The sequence below is a fragment of the Pecten maximus genome, chromosome 1 (assembly GCF_902652985.1).
Source record: "Pecten maximus chromosome 1, xPecMax1.1, whole genome shotgun sequence".
NCBI lineage: Eukaryota > Metazoa > Mollusca > Bivalvia > Pectinida > Pectinidae > Pecten > Pecten maximus.
Genome location: NC_047015.1, coordinates 34,893,861 through 34,912,337, shown reverse-complemented (window position 1 = coordinate 34,912,337; position 18,477 = coordinate 34,893,861). Strand labels below are relative to the sequence as shown.

The window sequence follows — 18,477 nt, the reverse complement described above, 5'->3', positions numbered from 1 at the left end:
ACAATCTGTGTTTCAATGTGTTTGTATTGTTCTCATCAAGACATTTGAATGATAAAATATGGTTTGTTATTTATTTTTGATGTACTAAGCGACTTAGGCCTAAAGCAGCCAATATAACTCGTATTCTTAAACCTTTGTCAAAATAGGCTTATCTTTATTATTCACGTGCGAATGATAAGAGTTGATTAGACCTGCACGAATTTTAGGGTGGGTCCATCAAAACTTTCGTTTTGCATATCATGGACGATGCTAATGATAGTGACAGTACCAGCTCACTCGGGAATAATATGAGCAGCTCAGAGGGAGAATATTCTGTAAGTCACGTTTATATCTAAGCTTATATATATTTATAATATAACGAAACCAGTACCTGCAATGCCCTGTTGTGCAATAATTAGACAAATACAGCACTGATTGATATATTTTAAAAGTAAAAAGTATGTTTGGCTATCAATGCAATATTCTGTTCTGTTAAATATCTCCTTTCTAGGAGAACCATGCATCATTGCATGCTGCATTAAAGAAGTTTGTCCATAATATTGACATAATTTCACATTCAGCAGAGGACTGCAGCAATTGTGTGTTAATTCTATCAGGCACACATGAACTTAACTAATATTTGATACTTAGATGGTTCATGAATATGGGCATTTCAGCTGCATAGTCATAAGCTATACATGTAGCTAGCTTTTTGTGGCTGTGCGCGCGATTGAGTGTTGTGCCTGTGTACTGACTACTGAAGCGTTGTCGGCTCTTGGATGGGTGGCCGCTCTGTTGTACCACCAGTGCATGTTACATTTGTTGGACAGCATGAGAAGCACAATGTTGACCTGGAGACTTCTTGGTGACTGATGGGTCTGGCTATGAGGCGGTACTGCTTTAAAATCAGGAGGGACAGTTAATTGTGTGTGCTGATGCCAGGTTGAACCTAATGCATGGAAGCTTCGAGATGGCCTGGTTCATGGATATGGGCATTTCAGCTGCATAATCCAATAGATAGCTTTTGTGGCTGTGTGCATGGTTTAGCGCCGAGCCTGTGTACTTTAGGCCTTAGTGGGTTTTACAAACCAGAGGAAAATGTAAAGCTTATTTTTATAAAATAACTAGCTTCTGTCATTGGTATACCCATTATACAAGTTTTGTTCAAGTTTTATTTTTAAAAAATATGCGCTTTGTAAGAAAATCAATCAATTTCATGACACAATATGAAGGCACTTTACACTATAATAATTAATGCCTGACAAAAATATAAGAGATATTTTCACTAGACCACTTTTCCTTTGATGTATTTATTAGAAAGGTGTACTTAGTAAGAAAATCAATAGATGTGTGTCAGTGTTTAATTTGTTACTTTCAAGGGAAGTAACTCCTTCATTGTCATTGACAACATACACCATTATATGCAAGCAAGCTAATTATGACTAGCAATTTTTTTTCTTATTGATGTAAGACATAAATTCATAAAGACATAATATATATATTGTTCTTGCTATGAAAGTGTATGTAATTATCTGAGTGAGAGATCAGTCTCAACAAACCTTAAATTGCAATTGTCTGATGAGAGAAAATGGAGTCTGACTATAAAATCTGTATTGGTCCGAGAGATGTGTCTGTGATGTACATGCATAATAATATGTGTCAAGCTGTTTCCAGAAAGTATGTGTAGTATAAGATGAAGTAATTAAGATATTGTTAATGCTAGATGTTTTTAAAATTTGTTAGCATACACAGTAATGTTATTCAATTATTACACGGTAAAACTTTTGTTTCTCCCTTTTTCATCCTATAAATTCCATTCAAGCTCATAGAGAAAACTAATTTCGCAAAACATCAATCATTAAAGGATTAAGGTACATTATTTTTAGATTTTTCATGACATGAGGCTGAATGGATGTCATAAATCGACAGATATATATATACTGCTATTTCATCCAATATGATGACTAAATGGAATGGGAACGACCCTTTTGATTTAACAATGTTAAGTCATACTACTAGAAGCAATGCCACTACTTTTGTAATTGTATCAAGCTTTGAAAATAATATTTTTCTGATATAAATAATTGATTGACCTTAAATATGATGTGGCATGCCATCATGTATTAATCCTACATGCTATCGTGCATTAATTTTAATTGACCTTAATATGATGTGGCACGCCATCGTTCATTAATTTTAATTGACCTTAATGTGATATGACATGCCATTGTGCATAAATTTTAATTGACCTTAATATGATGTTACATGCCATTGTGCATTAATTTGTATGCTTAAATTCTGAATTCGTGCACAAAAGTGCCATTTTTAGGGTCAGCACTGGTACCCTGCTCTTTTGAAAAGATAGCTGAAACACTGTACTAGTCCAAATTACATAATGTTACAGTGACAAGTGTATTGTAGGAAGTGGATCCTGGCATGGATAGAAGTTTTCTTTGGTCATTTAAATTTTCTTAGGTCAAAAGTTAGGTCAAAGTGACCTACTACTTAGTTAAGCAGTGATAAGTAGGAATAATGATGATGTCATAATGGTCATGCATATGTATCAGTTATAGCATTAACAGTCTAGTAGATGGCTTTTGTGTCTGGTTTATACATGTAAGGGACGTCGACATACCATACAAGCGTAAATGTAAATCCATTCATCAAATTTTCTTTTTTGGGCAACAAATTACAATTATGACATATTGCAATTGATGGTCCTAAAGCAAATGACCATGAAATGAAAACAATGTTTTGGTAGCATAAAATAATTACCTGGTATATATATATACATGTTGTATATTATACAATTATGATTACCTTCACTTTTTGCAGAATGATTCTAAAAAGTTATGTATTTATATTTTTTCAGATGCTTGGGGAGGAGACAGATTTTCCAAAGTTCGATGTGACATCCTGGAGTCCGAAGTCTGGTAGTGCTGGTGTAGACTATCTTTGCCTTGTTCCGTTTGCTTCAAATTACAAGCCGGAATATGACCAATCATTACACACTGGGAAATTTAAAACAAACTGTTCTGAACGTATACATAAAAAACCGTATAGTAGAACAAATAGGTTAGATGAACGACGATTGAGAATGGCAGCCAATGAAAATGATTCAAGTTTAGTGTTAAGTTTATTAGAGAGTGGTATAGACACCTGTTGTTATGATGAAAAGAAACGGACACCATTACACTTTGCAGCATCTCAGGGAAACGAAAATATTGTGAAGGCTTTATTAGAAAGGGGAGCTAACCCAAATCAGAAAGATGCTGTTGGCAATACTCCTCTCCATCTTGCAGCATGTACAGGGAAGGTGCCAATAGTTACATTACTGCTGAAGGCTGGCACCGACTTACAATCAGTGGACAAGTACGGACGAACACCTCTAACAGTTGGAAAGTCGCGCTTAAAGTTTATCTCCGAATCCAAAGTTCATTCATCTGAGCAGGTCAAAGATGAAGCTCTGCAGGTAGGATAAGGTCTAAGACTGCAAGGAATATTATTTTACAATAACTAATAAACATTGAGGCAAATTTTGTACTTTCATTCTTCTTTATCTTATTTTCTGATGCCCTATCCTTATGTTGGCTTTGTCTGATGCCCTATCCCTATATAAGCTTTGTCTGATGCCCTATCCCTATATAAGCTTTGTCTGATGCCCTATCCTTATATACACTTTGTCTGTTGCCCTATATATCCTTGTATAGACTTTGTCTGATGCCCTATCTTTATATAGACTTTTTCTGATGCCATATCCCTATATAGACTTTACCTGATGCCCTATCTTTATATAGACTTTGTCTGATGTCCTAGCCTTATATAGACTTTGTCTGATGCCCTATCCTTATATAGACTTTGTCTGATGCCCGATCCCTATATAGACTTTGTATGATGCCCTATCCTTATATAGAAATTTGTCTGATGCCCTATCCCAGGGCATCCATTAACCCGAGACCTCGGGTCAATGACGCAGCAAAATGTAATTTGACGCACGACTTTTGCATGCCGTGCGTCAATCTGACGCTTTACATTTTGACCACCACTGTAATTAGTCTGTTTGTTGTCCAATACCCAGGCTCAACAAAGGGTATATTTGCTGTGGTCAGTGACACTAATTAGTAGAATACCCTAGGAGTCAATTAAAAGAGCCACTCAACTGTGACTAATCCAACTGTCGCTGCCGATTGCCAAATTGGGGCTCCACTCGCTGTACCTACCTGTAGTGGCCGATCTGCACTTTGTTCTAAGCATTCACATTTTAATAAATGAAATAAGTAAGCTATAGTAGATTCCCATCCAAACAAATAAATGTAACATATGTTTGTGATAACTTTCAATCATGTACATAACAAGAATGAGAACGTTTCCAGCATGCCAACACAGGCGGCAGCCATTTTGTTGTTAACCTGAATAACCTTACATGTACATGACCTCTGCAGTGCTTGTGACAGAGTGGGAAGCGTAAATCATTCATGTTACATTTTGGCGGCAAATATGAAAACATGATTAGCATACAAAAATAACCTCTAAGGCTGAGCAGATTAAGAAAAAAGAAATAAAATGATGGTTTTACAAATTATGCTTAACCAATGTAACAAATTTAAACATAATTTCAGCAAGAAAACTGTGATACAAGTTTTTTTGTTAAAAGGTTTACAAGAAATTTATTTCAGTTATTTAAATCAAATAAAAAAATAATTGTTTTAATTATACTTTATTCAAACAAAATTTTTTAATTTTTAATTGTATCTTATTCAAGCAAAAATATCTAATTAAAAGAAAAGTTTAAATTTTTAAAATACTTTTATTTATTTTATAAAAAACAAATATTGGATAATTAATTAAGATGAACTAAATTCTTTTGAATATTATTCAATTAATTATAATTTAAAAAAGAAGAAGACACTTTTATCAGTTTACATTTGGAAACGATTAACCGTCAAGTTTGAGAATTTCATATTTTGACTCTCAGGATTTTGATTTGACTCTCAGGATTTCAGAGCTGAGGGTCACTGACTCTTGAGATTTTAATCCTACTGGATGCCCTGCTATCCCTATATTGACTTTGTCTGATGCCCTATCTTTATATAGACTTTGTCTGATGTCCTATCCCTATATAGACTTTGTCTGATGCCCTATCCTTATATACCCTTTGTCTGTTGCCCTATATATCCTTGTATAGACTTTGTCTGATGCCCTATCTTTATATAGACTTTTTCTGATGCCATATCCCTATATAAACTTTACCTGCTGCCCTATCTTTATATAGACTTTGTCTGATGCCCTATCCTTATATAGACTTTGTCTGATGCCCGATCCCTATATAGACTTTGTATGATGCCCTATCCTTATATAGAAATTTGTCTGATGCCCTATCCCTATATTGACTTTGTCTGATGCCCTATCTTTATATAGACTTTGTCTGATGTCCTATCCCTATATAGACTTTGTCTTGTGTCCTATCTTTATATAGACTTTGTCTGATGCCCTATCCTTATATAGACTTTGTCTGATGTCCTATCCTTATATAGAATATGTCTGATGCCCTATATTTATTTAGACATTGTCTGATGCCCTATCCCTATATTGACTTTGTCTGATGCCCTATCACTATATAGACTTTGATGTCCTATCCCTATATAGACTTTGTCTGATGTCCCATCCTTATATAGACTTTGTCTGATGCCCTATCCTTATATAGACTTTGTCTGATGCCCGATCCCTATATAGACTTTGTATGAAGCCCTATCCTTATATAGAAATTTGTCTGATGCCCTATCCCTATATTGACTTTGTCTGATGTCCTATCCCTATATAGACTTTGTCTGGTGTCCTATCTTTATATAGACTTTGTCTGATGCCCTATCCTTAGAGACTTTGTCTGATGTCCTATCCTTATATAGACTTTGTCTGATGTCCTATCCCTATATAGACTTTGTCTGGTGTCCTATCTTTATATAGACTTTGTCTGATGCCCTATCCTTAGAGACTTTGTCTGATGTCCTATCCTTATATAGACTTTGTCTGATGCCCTATCCCTATATAAGCTTTGTCTGATGCCCTATCCTTATATACCCTTTGTCTGTTGCCCTATATATCCTTGTATAGACTTTGTCTGATACCCTATCTTTATATAGACTTTTTCTGATGCCATATCCCTATATAGACTTTACCTGCTGCCCTATCTTTATATAGACTTTGTCTGATGCCCTATCCTTATATAGACTTTGTCTGATGCCCGATCCCTATATAGACTTTGTATGATGCCCTATCCTTATATAGAAATTTGTCTGATGCCCTATCCCTATATTGACTTTGTCTGATGCCCTATCTTTATATAGACTTTGTCTGATGTCCTATCCCTATATAGACTTTGTCTTGTGTCCTATCTTTATATATACTTTGTCTGATGCCCTATCCTTATATAGACTTTGTCTGATGTCCTATCCTTATATAGAAAATGTCTGATGCCCTATCCCTATATTGACTTTGTCTGATGCCCTATCCCTATATAGACTTTGATGTCCTATCCCTATATAGACTTTGTCTGATGTCCTATCCTTATATAGACTTTGTCTGATGCCTTATCCTTATATAGACTTTGTCTGATGCCCGATCCCTATATAGACTTTGTATGATGCCCTATCCTTATATAGAAATTTGTCTGATGCCCTATCCCTATATTGACTTTGTCTGATGTCCTATCCCTATATAGACTTTGTCTGGTGTCCTATCTTTATATAGACTTTGTCTGATGTCCTATCCTTATATAGACTTTGTCTGATGTCCTATCCTTATATAGACTTTGTCTGGTGTCCTATCTTTATATAGACTTTGTCTGGTGTCCTGTCATTTTGCATTTATTGTTTGTTGAAATTGAAATATGTGATTTCATAACATGTTAACTTATTTTCAAAAGGGGGCATGCCAGGGGGTTGGATAATTGGAAGTTCAGGTACACTTTGTATATATATATGACATTTGGATATGTAGCATTTTATTACACATATCTCCATATTTCAATTTTTAAAATGAAAAAAAAAGAATATATATATAATTGATATATTAAAAATCTATTTTCAGATCTGTGATATGATGAAAACCTATTTGAACTTGTCTGGGATGACGGAGGATGTAACAGAACTTGATCGTTTATGTGACAAACTTCAAAATGTATCGACCCGAGAGGATGTAAATCACGTCAATATATTACTGTCAGACTTTGCCGGACTCACATTACAGAAGAAAAACTCATCATGACAGAGAACAAAAGGATTGCAACAGCTGCATATTTAGAACTGTTTTGACTATAACAGTCAATAAAAAATATAAGCCTACATTTGTTTATGACAGTAAGAAAAACTGAGGTTTGATAAGAAAAACTGAGGTTTGATAAAGATACCAAATCAGGCATTTTAACAGACTGAAGGATCTCAATAGGTTTACTGTTGAAAAACATTATATCAGTTACAAAGACCCAAAGATTAAAAGATTGGGTCAAATAGCTCGGAGAAACCACATGTACATGTACGACTAGTCATTTATGATAAAATTACTTGTGTAGTGAGAATAACCAACATTATATATAAAGACTGGCTATAAATTCATCAAGTAAGACTAGACATGCCCTGGTGGATAAACACGGATCATTGGTATAGCAATGATCTACATATATGTAGGATCAAACAGTGCAGAGGGTCATGTGATGTTAGAGTAAAATTCAAAGGTACAGATTGTAGATGTGATGGTGTTCCATTTAATCGTGGATAATTTTTCAGTTGTCATTTCTGGGATAAACTTTTTTTTGTTTTGACTTGTAAAATTACCCTAAAGTCCATTAAATTGGAAACATCATACAAGTATGCATCAAAGACACAAGGAAATGATATATTATGACTAGAAACCAATAGATATCATATATTACATCATTCCAGTGATATATACATGGTACTAAATAGTTTGTGTGTTTATAGATGTGGTCAAATAAGTGAAATTGGTCATGCTGAAATTAATGTCTGGTGCAAATTAAGTCGTAGGCATAAACTAATATTTGACTTCTTGTCTGTCTGTCCAATCTTGTTCTGACTCCAATTTTTGACTATAAAGTTTTTGCTTAGCCATTCAAGTATGACGTCAAGATCCTGGAGCTTGGAGGAATTATCTTAATCCTCTTACCTAGACAGCATGTTATATACATGTATCTACATACATCATGAGACAGCACATGTTATATATCTACATACATCATGAGAAGGCAACTTGTATATTAAAACTGGACCGGTGGAACGTTATTCCAAATAAATCGAAATTAAAAAAAGTAAAGTAAATTTAAAGGATGTTAAATATATATTTATGTATACAATATTTGTCAAATAAAACTTGAGTAATATTGTGGTTTTGTTAAATTCTTTCACAAAATTGATGTTTAGTAGTGTTCTCTTGAAAAAAAAAAGAGATCCAAGAGGAATTTTGGCATTCACCATCAAATGACATCTATTGGATCTACTTTTCTCTTCTCTTTAATCACTTGAAAATAAGGGGATCCTGAAATTATGAAATTTGAGAAAGATACATAAAGAACTCTATGAGGAAAAGCGATAACAAACTTCACCTGTCAAAATTCAAAATGGCACCTGCCAGCCATCTTGTTTTCAAATTAAATCAGTCGCAAAATTGAACATGTACAACTAGGGACTATGGATTATCTTCATAATTACACTAATTTGAAAATAATTAATAATTATCAGTTGGGAGTTTTATATACTACTTAATCACAGCAACATAGCTGTGATTAAGCAGTTCATAAATTATTATCCATGGTTATTGGGCCTTTTTCGACCAGCCAATGTCTTTTCGAACTCTGTGGGGAGCATACAGCCCGGAGCTGCCATTTTAATGCTAACAGCTTACACACACAAAACTGTAAACTGTTACTGCCCCACTAAGTAGTCGATTGCAGCTGAGTCAACTGGAACACAGCAGAGTGAAGTATCTTGTTCAAGGATACAACATGGCGCCCTTTCTTGGACTAGAACTAGCTACCCTTCAATCACATAGCCCTGTACTACCAATGAATCTCACTGCCTCCAAAAAAGCATGCAGAAATTTCTCAGAAATAGCGTTAACAAACAAACCTGTCAAAGTTCAGAATGGCTGCCATTACAAATGTCGGGGTCAGATGTTTGGATCTAAATTCAGGATAGAGGAATGGGAATACACTGCCCTTGGATGACCTTCACTACATATAATGGATTCTTCAGGACAAAATTATAGAAATATATCTATCCCATTATTATTGGAAAGCAAGAATATACATTCAGCTGCATGGTTACTTATAATTACATAGAAATATTTGATAGATAAAGAAAGATAACTCTGTTAGACAAGTAAACAAGGCCATGAAAATGAGTGTAAATTCATACATAACCAGTCCAGCAATTTTAGCATCATGGATGTTTTGTTTTCAAAAGTGTATATTATAAATTGCACTTTTCACAGAAATATAGATGTTTAAAATTGAGCACATAAAAAAGGAAATGATGTCCAGGAGGGATCTTGGGCAACCACCATGAAAACAATCTTAAAAGGCTATTGGATCTATATGTGTATAGGACTGATCTTTTCTCTCTACTTTTCTAATCTTTTTCAATTTCCTCTAAATCATTTGTAAACAAAGAAAAGGAACTAAAATATTAAACCAGTATATATTTGGTCATATCACTAACTTCAAAGATCCACAAAGAAATATTATAAAAGATAAAAAAAAAAAAAAAAAATGTCAAAATTCAAGATAGTCACTTAAATTGTTGGCCATTTTTTTTTTTTTTTTTTTTATAAATCTAAAATTTGATAATGCTCAACCAGAGACCAAGGAATCACACATATGCTATTTCTGCTGGTTAAGGGAGAAGGGGAAAGTCACAAAAACAAACATATCTCCCAAATTTAAAGTTGTTCCTATAATTGTTTGCTGGGTTAATCCTCCTGTGAATAGCCAAGGTCACTTTAGTTGTTTCCTTGTGTGTTTGCTGGGTTATAATGAAATGATTTTAATCTGATATTTGTGAGAAATCTACACTTCAAATAATAAGTGCAGAGGTCAGTGACTGAGTTTTGTTGGCAGCTTTCTTCATTTCTTTTTGAGCTTTGTAGAGTGACTTCCATAGAACTCAGATTTCCATTTCCCAGGAAGGTGAGATTGCTGATTGTCCTGCACTATCATAGTTGTGTCTTTGGACAAGGACAATAATAATGATACCCAGGCTCTAGACAGACCTCTCGTTTGTTGTTTAGTAAGCTAGTCACAAGCTACTACAGCTCTGCCTCAATATGTATACCTGTCTGTTGACAGGGCATTGACAGGGCAATAAACAAACAAGAAAATAATGAATTATAATTCAGCTTTCCCTTATGTTAGGCATCGTGTATATTTCATACCTTATGAGGTCACCTCAGGCCAAATTTTGATTGTCATGGCCAAAGGTCAAAAGAATTTGTGAATACTATGCCCCACCATCATCCCCATCCCCGAGAGCATGTCAAGAGACAAATTAACTAAAATGTCTTTTCAATACAAGGATATGGTAGATTGAAATACACTTGCACTTCATGGATGGAAGATTTTATGGTGCTCCACCAAAACTGTGAATCACATGACCACAGGTTTTCACATTTCCCCCTTGGGGAGGTAAACTTTACTTTATTTTAGCATGATTTGTTTAGATTCTTTTCAAAATAATTCAAACTTGGTCAGAATTAATATATACGGATGGTGGTAAGATGTATGCACATACTGATTGACACTATATCTATATAACTCCTAGGCCCCTGATGGGTGGGAATAAAAGTCAAATTGACTAAAATTTCAACAATGGGTGGGAATAAAGGTCAAATTGACTGAAATTTCAACATTGGATGGGAATAAAAGTTGAATTGACTGAAATTTTAACAATGGGTTTGAATAAAGGTCAAATTACTTAGGCTTCACTTTCGTCTCTAGGGAGGGGGTGAAGTTTACTATTACATGTAGTTTAATTTGGAAACTTATACTTTTGGGTATACATTTTTGTATTTTGTTCAATTTCAGATATTGGAAATAATCTAATTAAACTGAATTGGAATAATAACATTATAATGTGTGTGTTATTGTCATCATGGTTGCTGTTATTCTGATGTCACAGCGAGTTACAATATACATGTATATAGGGGATATTGAATGGTTTCTCATTTGATACAACATATATTTCACGAGTATGACAAAATATCGAAATATTCTGTCATATGAGAATAAGTTTTATTCATAAGTTTTATTTAAAGTGTGATAAATTTCTATATTTCACTGGCAAAAATGCAATAAATAAACATATCATGTAATGTCACTTTGGATTCAGAGTAAGCCATCGATTTAGCTGTTCCTTGACCATGAGAGCTGAAACCTTTCTAAGCCCTGCTAGGCATTGTGACCATAAAAAAGAATATAGTAGTCATCCTGGACCATGATAGCTGAAACCTTTCTAGGGATTGCAACCATCCTGTGGAAAGTTATCCTGGACCGTAATAGCTGAAACCCTTCTAGGAATAGTAACCAATAGTAACCATCATGTGGAAAGTCATCCTGGACAGTAATAGCTGAAACCCTTCTAGGAATAGTAGCCATCCTGTGGAAAGTCATCCTGGATCGTAATAGCTGAAACCCTTCTAGGAATAGTAACCGTCCTGTGGAAAGTTATCCTGGACCGTAATAGCTGAAACCCTTCTAGGAATAGTAACCGTCCTGTGGAAAGTCATCCTGGACCGTAATAGCTGAAACCCTTCTAGGAATAGTAACCGTCCTGTGGAAAGTTATCCTTGACCGTAATAGCTGAAACCCTTCTAGGAATAGTAACCATCCTGTGGAAAGTCATCCTGGATCGTAATAGCTGAAACCCTTCTAGGAATAGTAACCATCCTGTGGAAAGTCATCCTGGACCGTAATAGCTGAAACCCTTCTAGGAATAGTAACCGTCCTGTGGAAAGTTATCCTTGACCGTAATAGCTGAAACCCTTCTAGGAATAGTAACCGTCCTGTGGAAAGTCATCCTGGACCGTAATAGCTGAAACCCTTCTAGGAATAGTAACCGTCCTGTGGAAAGTTATCCTTGACCGTAATAGCTGAAACCCTTCTAGGAATAGTAACCAATAGTAACCATCCTGTGGAAAGTTATCCTTGACCGTAATAGCTGAAACCCTTCTAGGAATAGTAACCGTCCTGTGGAAAGTCATCCTTGACCGTAATAGCTGAAACCCTTCTAGGAATAGTAACCAATAGTAACCATCCTGTGGAAAGTTATCCTTGACCGTAATAGCTGAAACCCTTCTAGGAATAGTAACCGTCCTGTGGAAAGTTATCCTTGACCGTAATAGCTGAAACCCTTCTAGGAATAGTAACCAATAGTAACCATCCTGTGGAAAGTTATCCTGGACAGTAATAGCTGAAACCCTTCTAGGAATAGTAACCGTCCTGTGGAAAGTCATCCTGGACTGTAATAGCTGAAACCCTTCTAGGAATAGTAACCATCCTGTGGAAAGTCATCCTGGACAGTAATAGCTGAAACCCTTCTAGGAATAGTAACCATCCTGTGGAAAGTCATCCTGGACCGTAATAGCTGAAACCCTTCTAGGAATAGTAACCGTCCTGTGGAAAGTTATCCTGGACAGTAATAGCTGAAACCCTTCTAGGAATAGTAACCGTCCTGTGGAAAGTCATCCTGGACCGTAATAGCTGAAACCCTTCTAGGAATAGTAACCGTCCTGTGGAAAGTTATCCTTGACCGTAATAGCTGAAACCCTTCTAGGAATAGTAACCAATAGTAACCATCCTGTGGAAAGTTATCCTGGACCGTAATAGCTGAAACCCTTCTAGGAATAGTAACCGTCCTGTGGAAAGTCATCCTGGACTGTAATAGCTGAAACCCTTCTAGGAATAGTAACCATCCTGTGGAAAGTCATCCTGGACTGTAATAGCTGAAACCCTTCTAGGAATAGTAACCAATAGTAACCGTCCTGTGGAAAGTCATCCTGGACAGTAATAGCTGAAACCCTTCTAGGAATAGTAACCATCCTGTGGAAAGTCATCCTGGGTCGTAATAGCTGAAACCCTTCTAGGAATAGTAACCAATAGTAACCATCCTGTGGAAAGTTATCCTTGACCGTAATAGCTGAAACCCTTCTAGGAATAGTAACCGTCCTGTGGAAAGTCATCCTGGACTGTAATAGCTGAAACCCTTCTAGGAATAGTAACCAATAGTAACCATCATGTGGAAAGTCATCCTGGACTGTAATAGCTGAAACCCTTCTAGGAATAGTAACCAATAGTAACCATCCTGTGAAGTTCAATCCTTAGTTCCAGCAGGATGTTTTTCCTTTTTTCTTTCCTGTTTCACTTCTATAGTAGGTATAAAAATTGATTTATATTGATGAAATAACTTTAGACTAGGTTTACAATTTGTCAGGATTAAAGCTAGCTATACTGAAAAATGTCTAAAATCATTTGGCCATGGTAGTCCATAACACAATAACCATTTATGCCTGACTGCACTATTTCAGGTAACATTTGGCAAGTATAGATCATATACATGTACATGTATATGTATTCACCTGAAACACCTGTTGACACAGGTAAGTCAATCTGAAAATTACTCAACTATTCTAGAGAAAAAAATATGCACTTTAATCACATAGGATCTACGATATTTCCTCATAAAAACATTGTCTGTGTTAACTGATATAACTACCTGCATAATGTGTGCATAAAGAAAAAAAAACTTCCTTATGTCTTGAAAATTTACCAAGAAATGTGTGTATCTGCTAATCAGTAGGTATAATCAGTCAATAATAATGAGTTGGTGATGTCATTATCATCTTATGATTACGATTATGATAGTGAAAACAAAACCTATTTTTTAACCATGTAAGGTATTTTTAGCTCATCTGGTCCGAAGGGGCCTGAGGGGCAGGGCCAAAAGGGGTCAATTTGGCTATATTGATATGAATGTCTTCTTCTCTGAAACCAAGCAATGGATATCACTCATATTTGCCTGGTAGCATCACTATGGGTGGGATGGGGATTCAAATTGTACAAAGGGTGGGGCTGTCATATTTGGTGAAATATGCAGGTGAGCAATACATGCCCTTTGGGCCTCTTGTTTTAAACTCACATTTTCACCTTGAGAGTTGTTTCCCTGAAAACTGGACACATATTTTACAGGAGAAAACTGTAGACTTTAAACTTTTGATAAAAAAAGAAATTATCTTTATATATATATTTTTTTTTTGTGGTATTCAAAAAAAAAATTACCCAAACTAATCAGTTCAAAATTGATTTTTATTTCTTGTCATCTCCATAATTTCAACATTGAAGTGTAACAATGAAAACTCAAAAATATAATAAAACAAAATGTTTGAAGAGAAAGTGGATTTTGGCCCCATGATCTGGACATGGTTATTTTTTATTAGGCTTAATTTCAATATATTTGGATATTTAAAGATGTATGCTGCCTATCACAATAACTTAGGGATAACCCCCTATACAATACAACTCTATCACACGTTACATGTATGTGTTATGTAGCATACAGCCTTAACTCTACCTCACATTACATGTATGTGTTAGGTAGCATACAGCCTTAGCTCTATACCTCACATTACATGTATGTGTAAGGTAGGATACAGCCTTAACTCTACCTCACATTACATGTATGTGTAAGGTAGGATACAGCCTTAACTCTACCTCACATTACATGTTTGTGTTAGGTAGTATACAGTATTAACTCTATCACACATTACATGTCTGTGTAAGGTAGTATACAGCCTTAACTCTATTACACATTCCATGTCTGTGTTAGGTAGTATACAGTATTACCTCTATCACACATTAAATGTATGTGTTAGGTGCAAGTAGCATACAACTTTACATGGACATTACACATAATATAGCCTTAACGCAGCTATATAATGTATAATATAGGTATATGCTACAGATGATGCAAGCTTAATTCTATCACACATCACAGGTGTAATGCACATGTGTAAGGTAGCATATTTCTAGCTTTAACTCTAACACACATCAGATGTCGTGTATTGTAGCATACAGCATTAACTCTATCACATTTACATGAATAATTTATAATGTAGCAAATACAGCCCTAACTCTGTCACATATTACGGTACATGTTAAATGTAACATACAGCCTTAACTCTATCATACATTACAGTACATGTTAAATGTATCATACAGCCTTAACTCTATCATACATTACAGTACATGTTAAATGTATCATACAGCCTTAACTCTATCATATATTACAGTACATGTATAATGTAGCATACAGCCTTAACTCTATCACACAATACAGTACATGTTAAATGTATCATACAGCCTTAACTCTATCACACAATACAGTACATGTTAAATGTATCATACAGCCTTAACTCTATCACACATTACAGTACATGTTAAATGTAACATACAGTCTTAACTCTATCACACAATACAGTACATGTTAAATGTATCATACAGCCTTAACTCTATCATACATTACAGTACATGTTAAATGTATCATACAGCCTTAACTCTATCACATATTACAGTACATGTTAAATGTATCATACAGCCTTAACTCTATCACATATTACAGTACATGTTAAATCTATCATACAGCCTTACATTACAGTACATGTATAATATGTAGCATGCAACCTTACCTCTGATATCACATATACATGTATATGTGTAAGGTAGCACATAAAATCTCAAAACATGTAAAACTAACAAGTCATTGGTCAAAAAGGCTCCATCTTCCTGCAGAGATCACACTGTTTCATACTGAATATTGATCTTTTGTATCCTATCTTTCTTGAAAGGTTCAGGCAGACACTTCTGACAAAGGAGATGGAGCGAGTATGCTATTAAGAGTAGTCCAAGGAAAATCAGAATTAAAATTCCGTCTATGACCAGCACAAAGTATACTGACTTTGGGTACACCAACATTTCTCTGTTGTGTACTTATACACCCTAAAATAAAAGTTCAGGGGATGCTCACAACTCATCAAACATAGTTGTCAGAGAGGTGTGCTTTTGACAGATCTGATTACTCCAATCTGTCTTTAATACTCTATCATCTTCAGATAAACTCTCTAAACAGACTCAGAATGCTGAAGCTGACATCTTTGGATTTGACCTTGCTGACAAAGAGTTGGCATCAGTGATAGTAGAATATATTAGGTCACTGTTTCTGTGGATCTCCTGTAATAGCCAAGTGATAACTTCTTAGCACATCAATGATTTATCATCAAGAACTCAGAATACAATTTCAAATAGTTTTATATTATGGAATTCAGGATATATATATATATATATTACTCCACAAGTGAAGGATTCTCAAATAACAATGCTGATATTTGAACTAAGATATGTTAGAATTAAAAAAAAACAATAGAGATAAATTCAAGCACTTCAAGTTATAATTGAATCATAAATAATAAATTTTGCCACAACATTTTGCAATGCTTTTTATCACAAATATTTTGGTGAGGAATTACAGATTCAAGCTCAAGGACTATAGCATTTTAAATAAACAGAATAATTCACCTTAAGTTTATCTAATGGTGAAGCCATCCACTCCAGTTTCTGATACATATGTTATATATACACACACAGATTTATCAAACTTCTGACTATAAACCTGACTATAAACCAGCAAATACACTACCACCAAGGGCACATGTGTGTACTGAGTACAGCTGTATAGAAACAGCCTGTTTCCTGGTAAGTCGGCCCTTTACATGTCAGGACACTTAACTTGTCACTGTTAATTAGTTGTAGTCAGGCAATGTTTTGATACTTACTGTACTGCTACATGTCATACACTATTTCCCTGACATTTAGTTTGATGCTGTAATTATGTTGATGGTCAGTTCCTTTAAGTCTGATCCTGTAACTATGCCACTGGTCAAATACTGTAAGGCTGATCCTGTAACTATGCCACTGGTCAAATACTGTAAGTCTGATCCTGTAACTATGCCACTGGTCAAATACTGTAAGTCTGATCCTGTAACTATGCCACTGGTCAAATACTGTAAGTCTGATCCTGTAACTATGCCACTGGAAGATACTCTTAAGTGTAATGCTGTAGCTATATGCCACTGGTCAGCTCCTCGAGTTTAATCCATATAGCTACAATATGTATAGCTACTACTGGTCAGCTCCTAATAAGTTGATCTGTATAGCTATAATCTGTATGGCTATATGCCACTAGTCAACTTCTTAAGTGCCATCTGCTATCTCCTGTAAGTTTTCATGAAGCTTCCTCCTGTCAGTGGTCAGACTGGTGATGTTGTATAGCTATATATAACTGTCAGCTCCTGTAACTATGCTACTCTGGTCTGCTACATTGTCAGACTATTCCACACTAGTCATACACCATTGTCAGACTATTCCACACTAGTCATACACACACCAGAGATGGAGGATGATTTCCTTAGTAATTATAACACTACACCTCCTGCCCAAAGTCTGCCTTGAACATCACACGAGTATAGTCAGCAGCCATTGATTTTGTGTAGCTCACATTGGAAAGCCCTCTTGATTTTGAGTATGTACCTCCACACACACAGTCACTACTACACTGCAGTGATCGGTGGTCCCCTGGCTAACCTTGTTATATATGCAGCTACTTGTGTTACCGGGAAACATTTCCACTGTTTTGTGTATTGTCTGAATTTAATTATCTACATGTGCCTTCAAGCCATAAGATCATATGTCTCAATCATAAATCATCCTTCTCCACAGCTATATCATTAATTATGAAGAAGGATATAGCACATTTAAGGTGTCGGATTGATGATATCTAGAAATAAAAATTGACTGTACAAAGTAAAATAATTATCAGGTGAACATTAAACCCTTCACTCCATACAAAATGTCTTTTCTCTTCTGGTCTTCTGTTAGGCCAACATATTAGGCCCACAGACTGTAGCAGACATTTAGATTGCTGCCTGAAGTCAGGAGACTGTACAGCTTGGAAAGAAATCCATGCAGTTAGATGACTAAATAAATGATGACCTGCGTGAGGATTCATGACAGATGGAATGAGAACATATAGATTTTCAGTTGATAGACCAATGAAATATATTGTGTTCCTTTATAAATTAATTCCTTTTTCAAGCTTTCAAATTGTGTTATTAGATATAAATATTCCTGTCATGCCCTTCAAGAAATTAAGTCTCCTTTTATATGTATATTGATGTACCCGTGGAAGTTGTTTTACATTTTTATGTGGCCTGATCAAGTATCCTTTCTCCTTCAAATGACATTGACATTTTTGTCTGGCATATGTCCCACTATAATATTCTACATGTATGTAAGTGTGAGGATGAAAACTACAACACAAAATGTGTTCACTATACATTTGCAAGTCTGCGTCTAACACCGGCCAATCTTTTGTTTGTTCCCACACA

The 18,477-nt window shown here is 35.3% G+C and overlaps 1 protein-coding gene and 1 long non-coding RNA gene across 2 annotated transcripts; one reads left to right on the top strand and one right to left on the bottom strand.

Annotated features, from left to right (window-relative positions):
* Window positions 1–79: 79 nt before the first annotated feature.
* On the top strand, window positions 80–8,371 carry LOC117331667 (ankyrin repeat domain-containing protein 54-like). Its single transcript, XM_033890499.1, has 3 exons — window positions 80–314; window positions 2,852–3,451; window positions 7,066–8,371. The coding sequence occupies exons 1-3, from the start codon at window positions 240–242 to the stop codon at window positions 7,240–7,242; spliced, it is 852 nt and encodes a 283-aa protein (XP_033746390.1). The 5' UTR covers window positions 80–239; the 3' UTR covers window positions 7,243–8,371.
* A 5,959-nt stretch (window positions 8,372–14,330) lies between these two features.
* On the bottom strand, window positions 14,331–18,063 carry LOC117331661. Its single transcript, XR_004533622.1, has 2 exons — window positions 16,867–18,063; window positions 14,331–16,264 (listed from the first exon to the last, which is right to left on the bottom strand). It is a non-coding gene; the product is annotated as an uncharacterized LOC117331661 (long non-coding RNA).
* Window positions 18,064–18,477: the final 414 nt, after the last annotated feature.

Coding starts and splice junctions, on each gene's coding strand:
- LOC117331667 (XM_033890499.1), top strand. CDS start 240: ATGGACGATGCTAATGATAGTGACAGTACCAGCTCACTCGGGAATAAT. Junction 315..2,851: donor GCTCAGAGGGAGAATATTCT/GTAAGTCACGTT, acceptor ATATTTTTTCAG/ATGCTTGGGGAGGAGACAGA. Junction 3,452..7,065: donor TCAAAGATGAAGCTCTGCAG/GTAGGATAAGGT, acceptor ATCTATTTTCAG/ATCTGTGATATGATGAAAAC.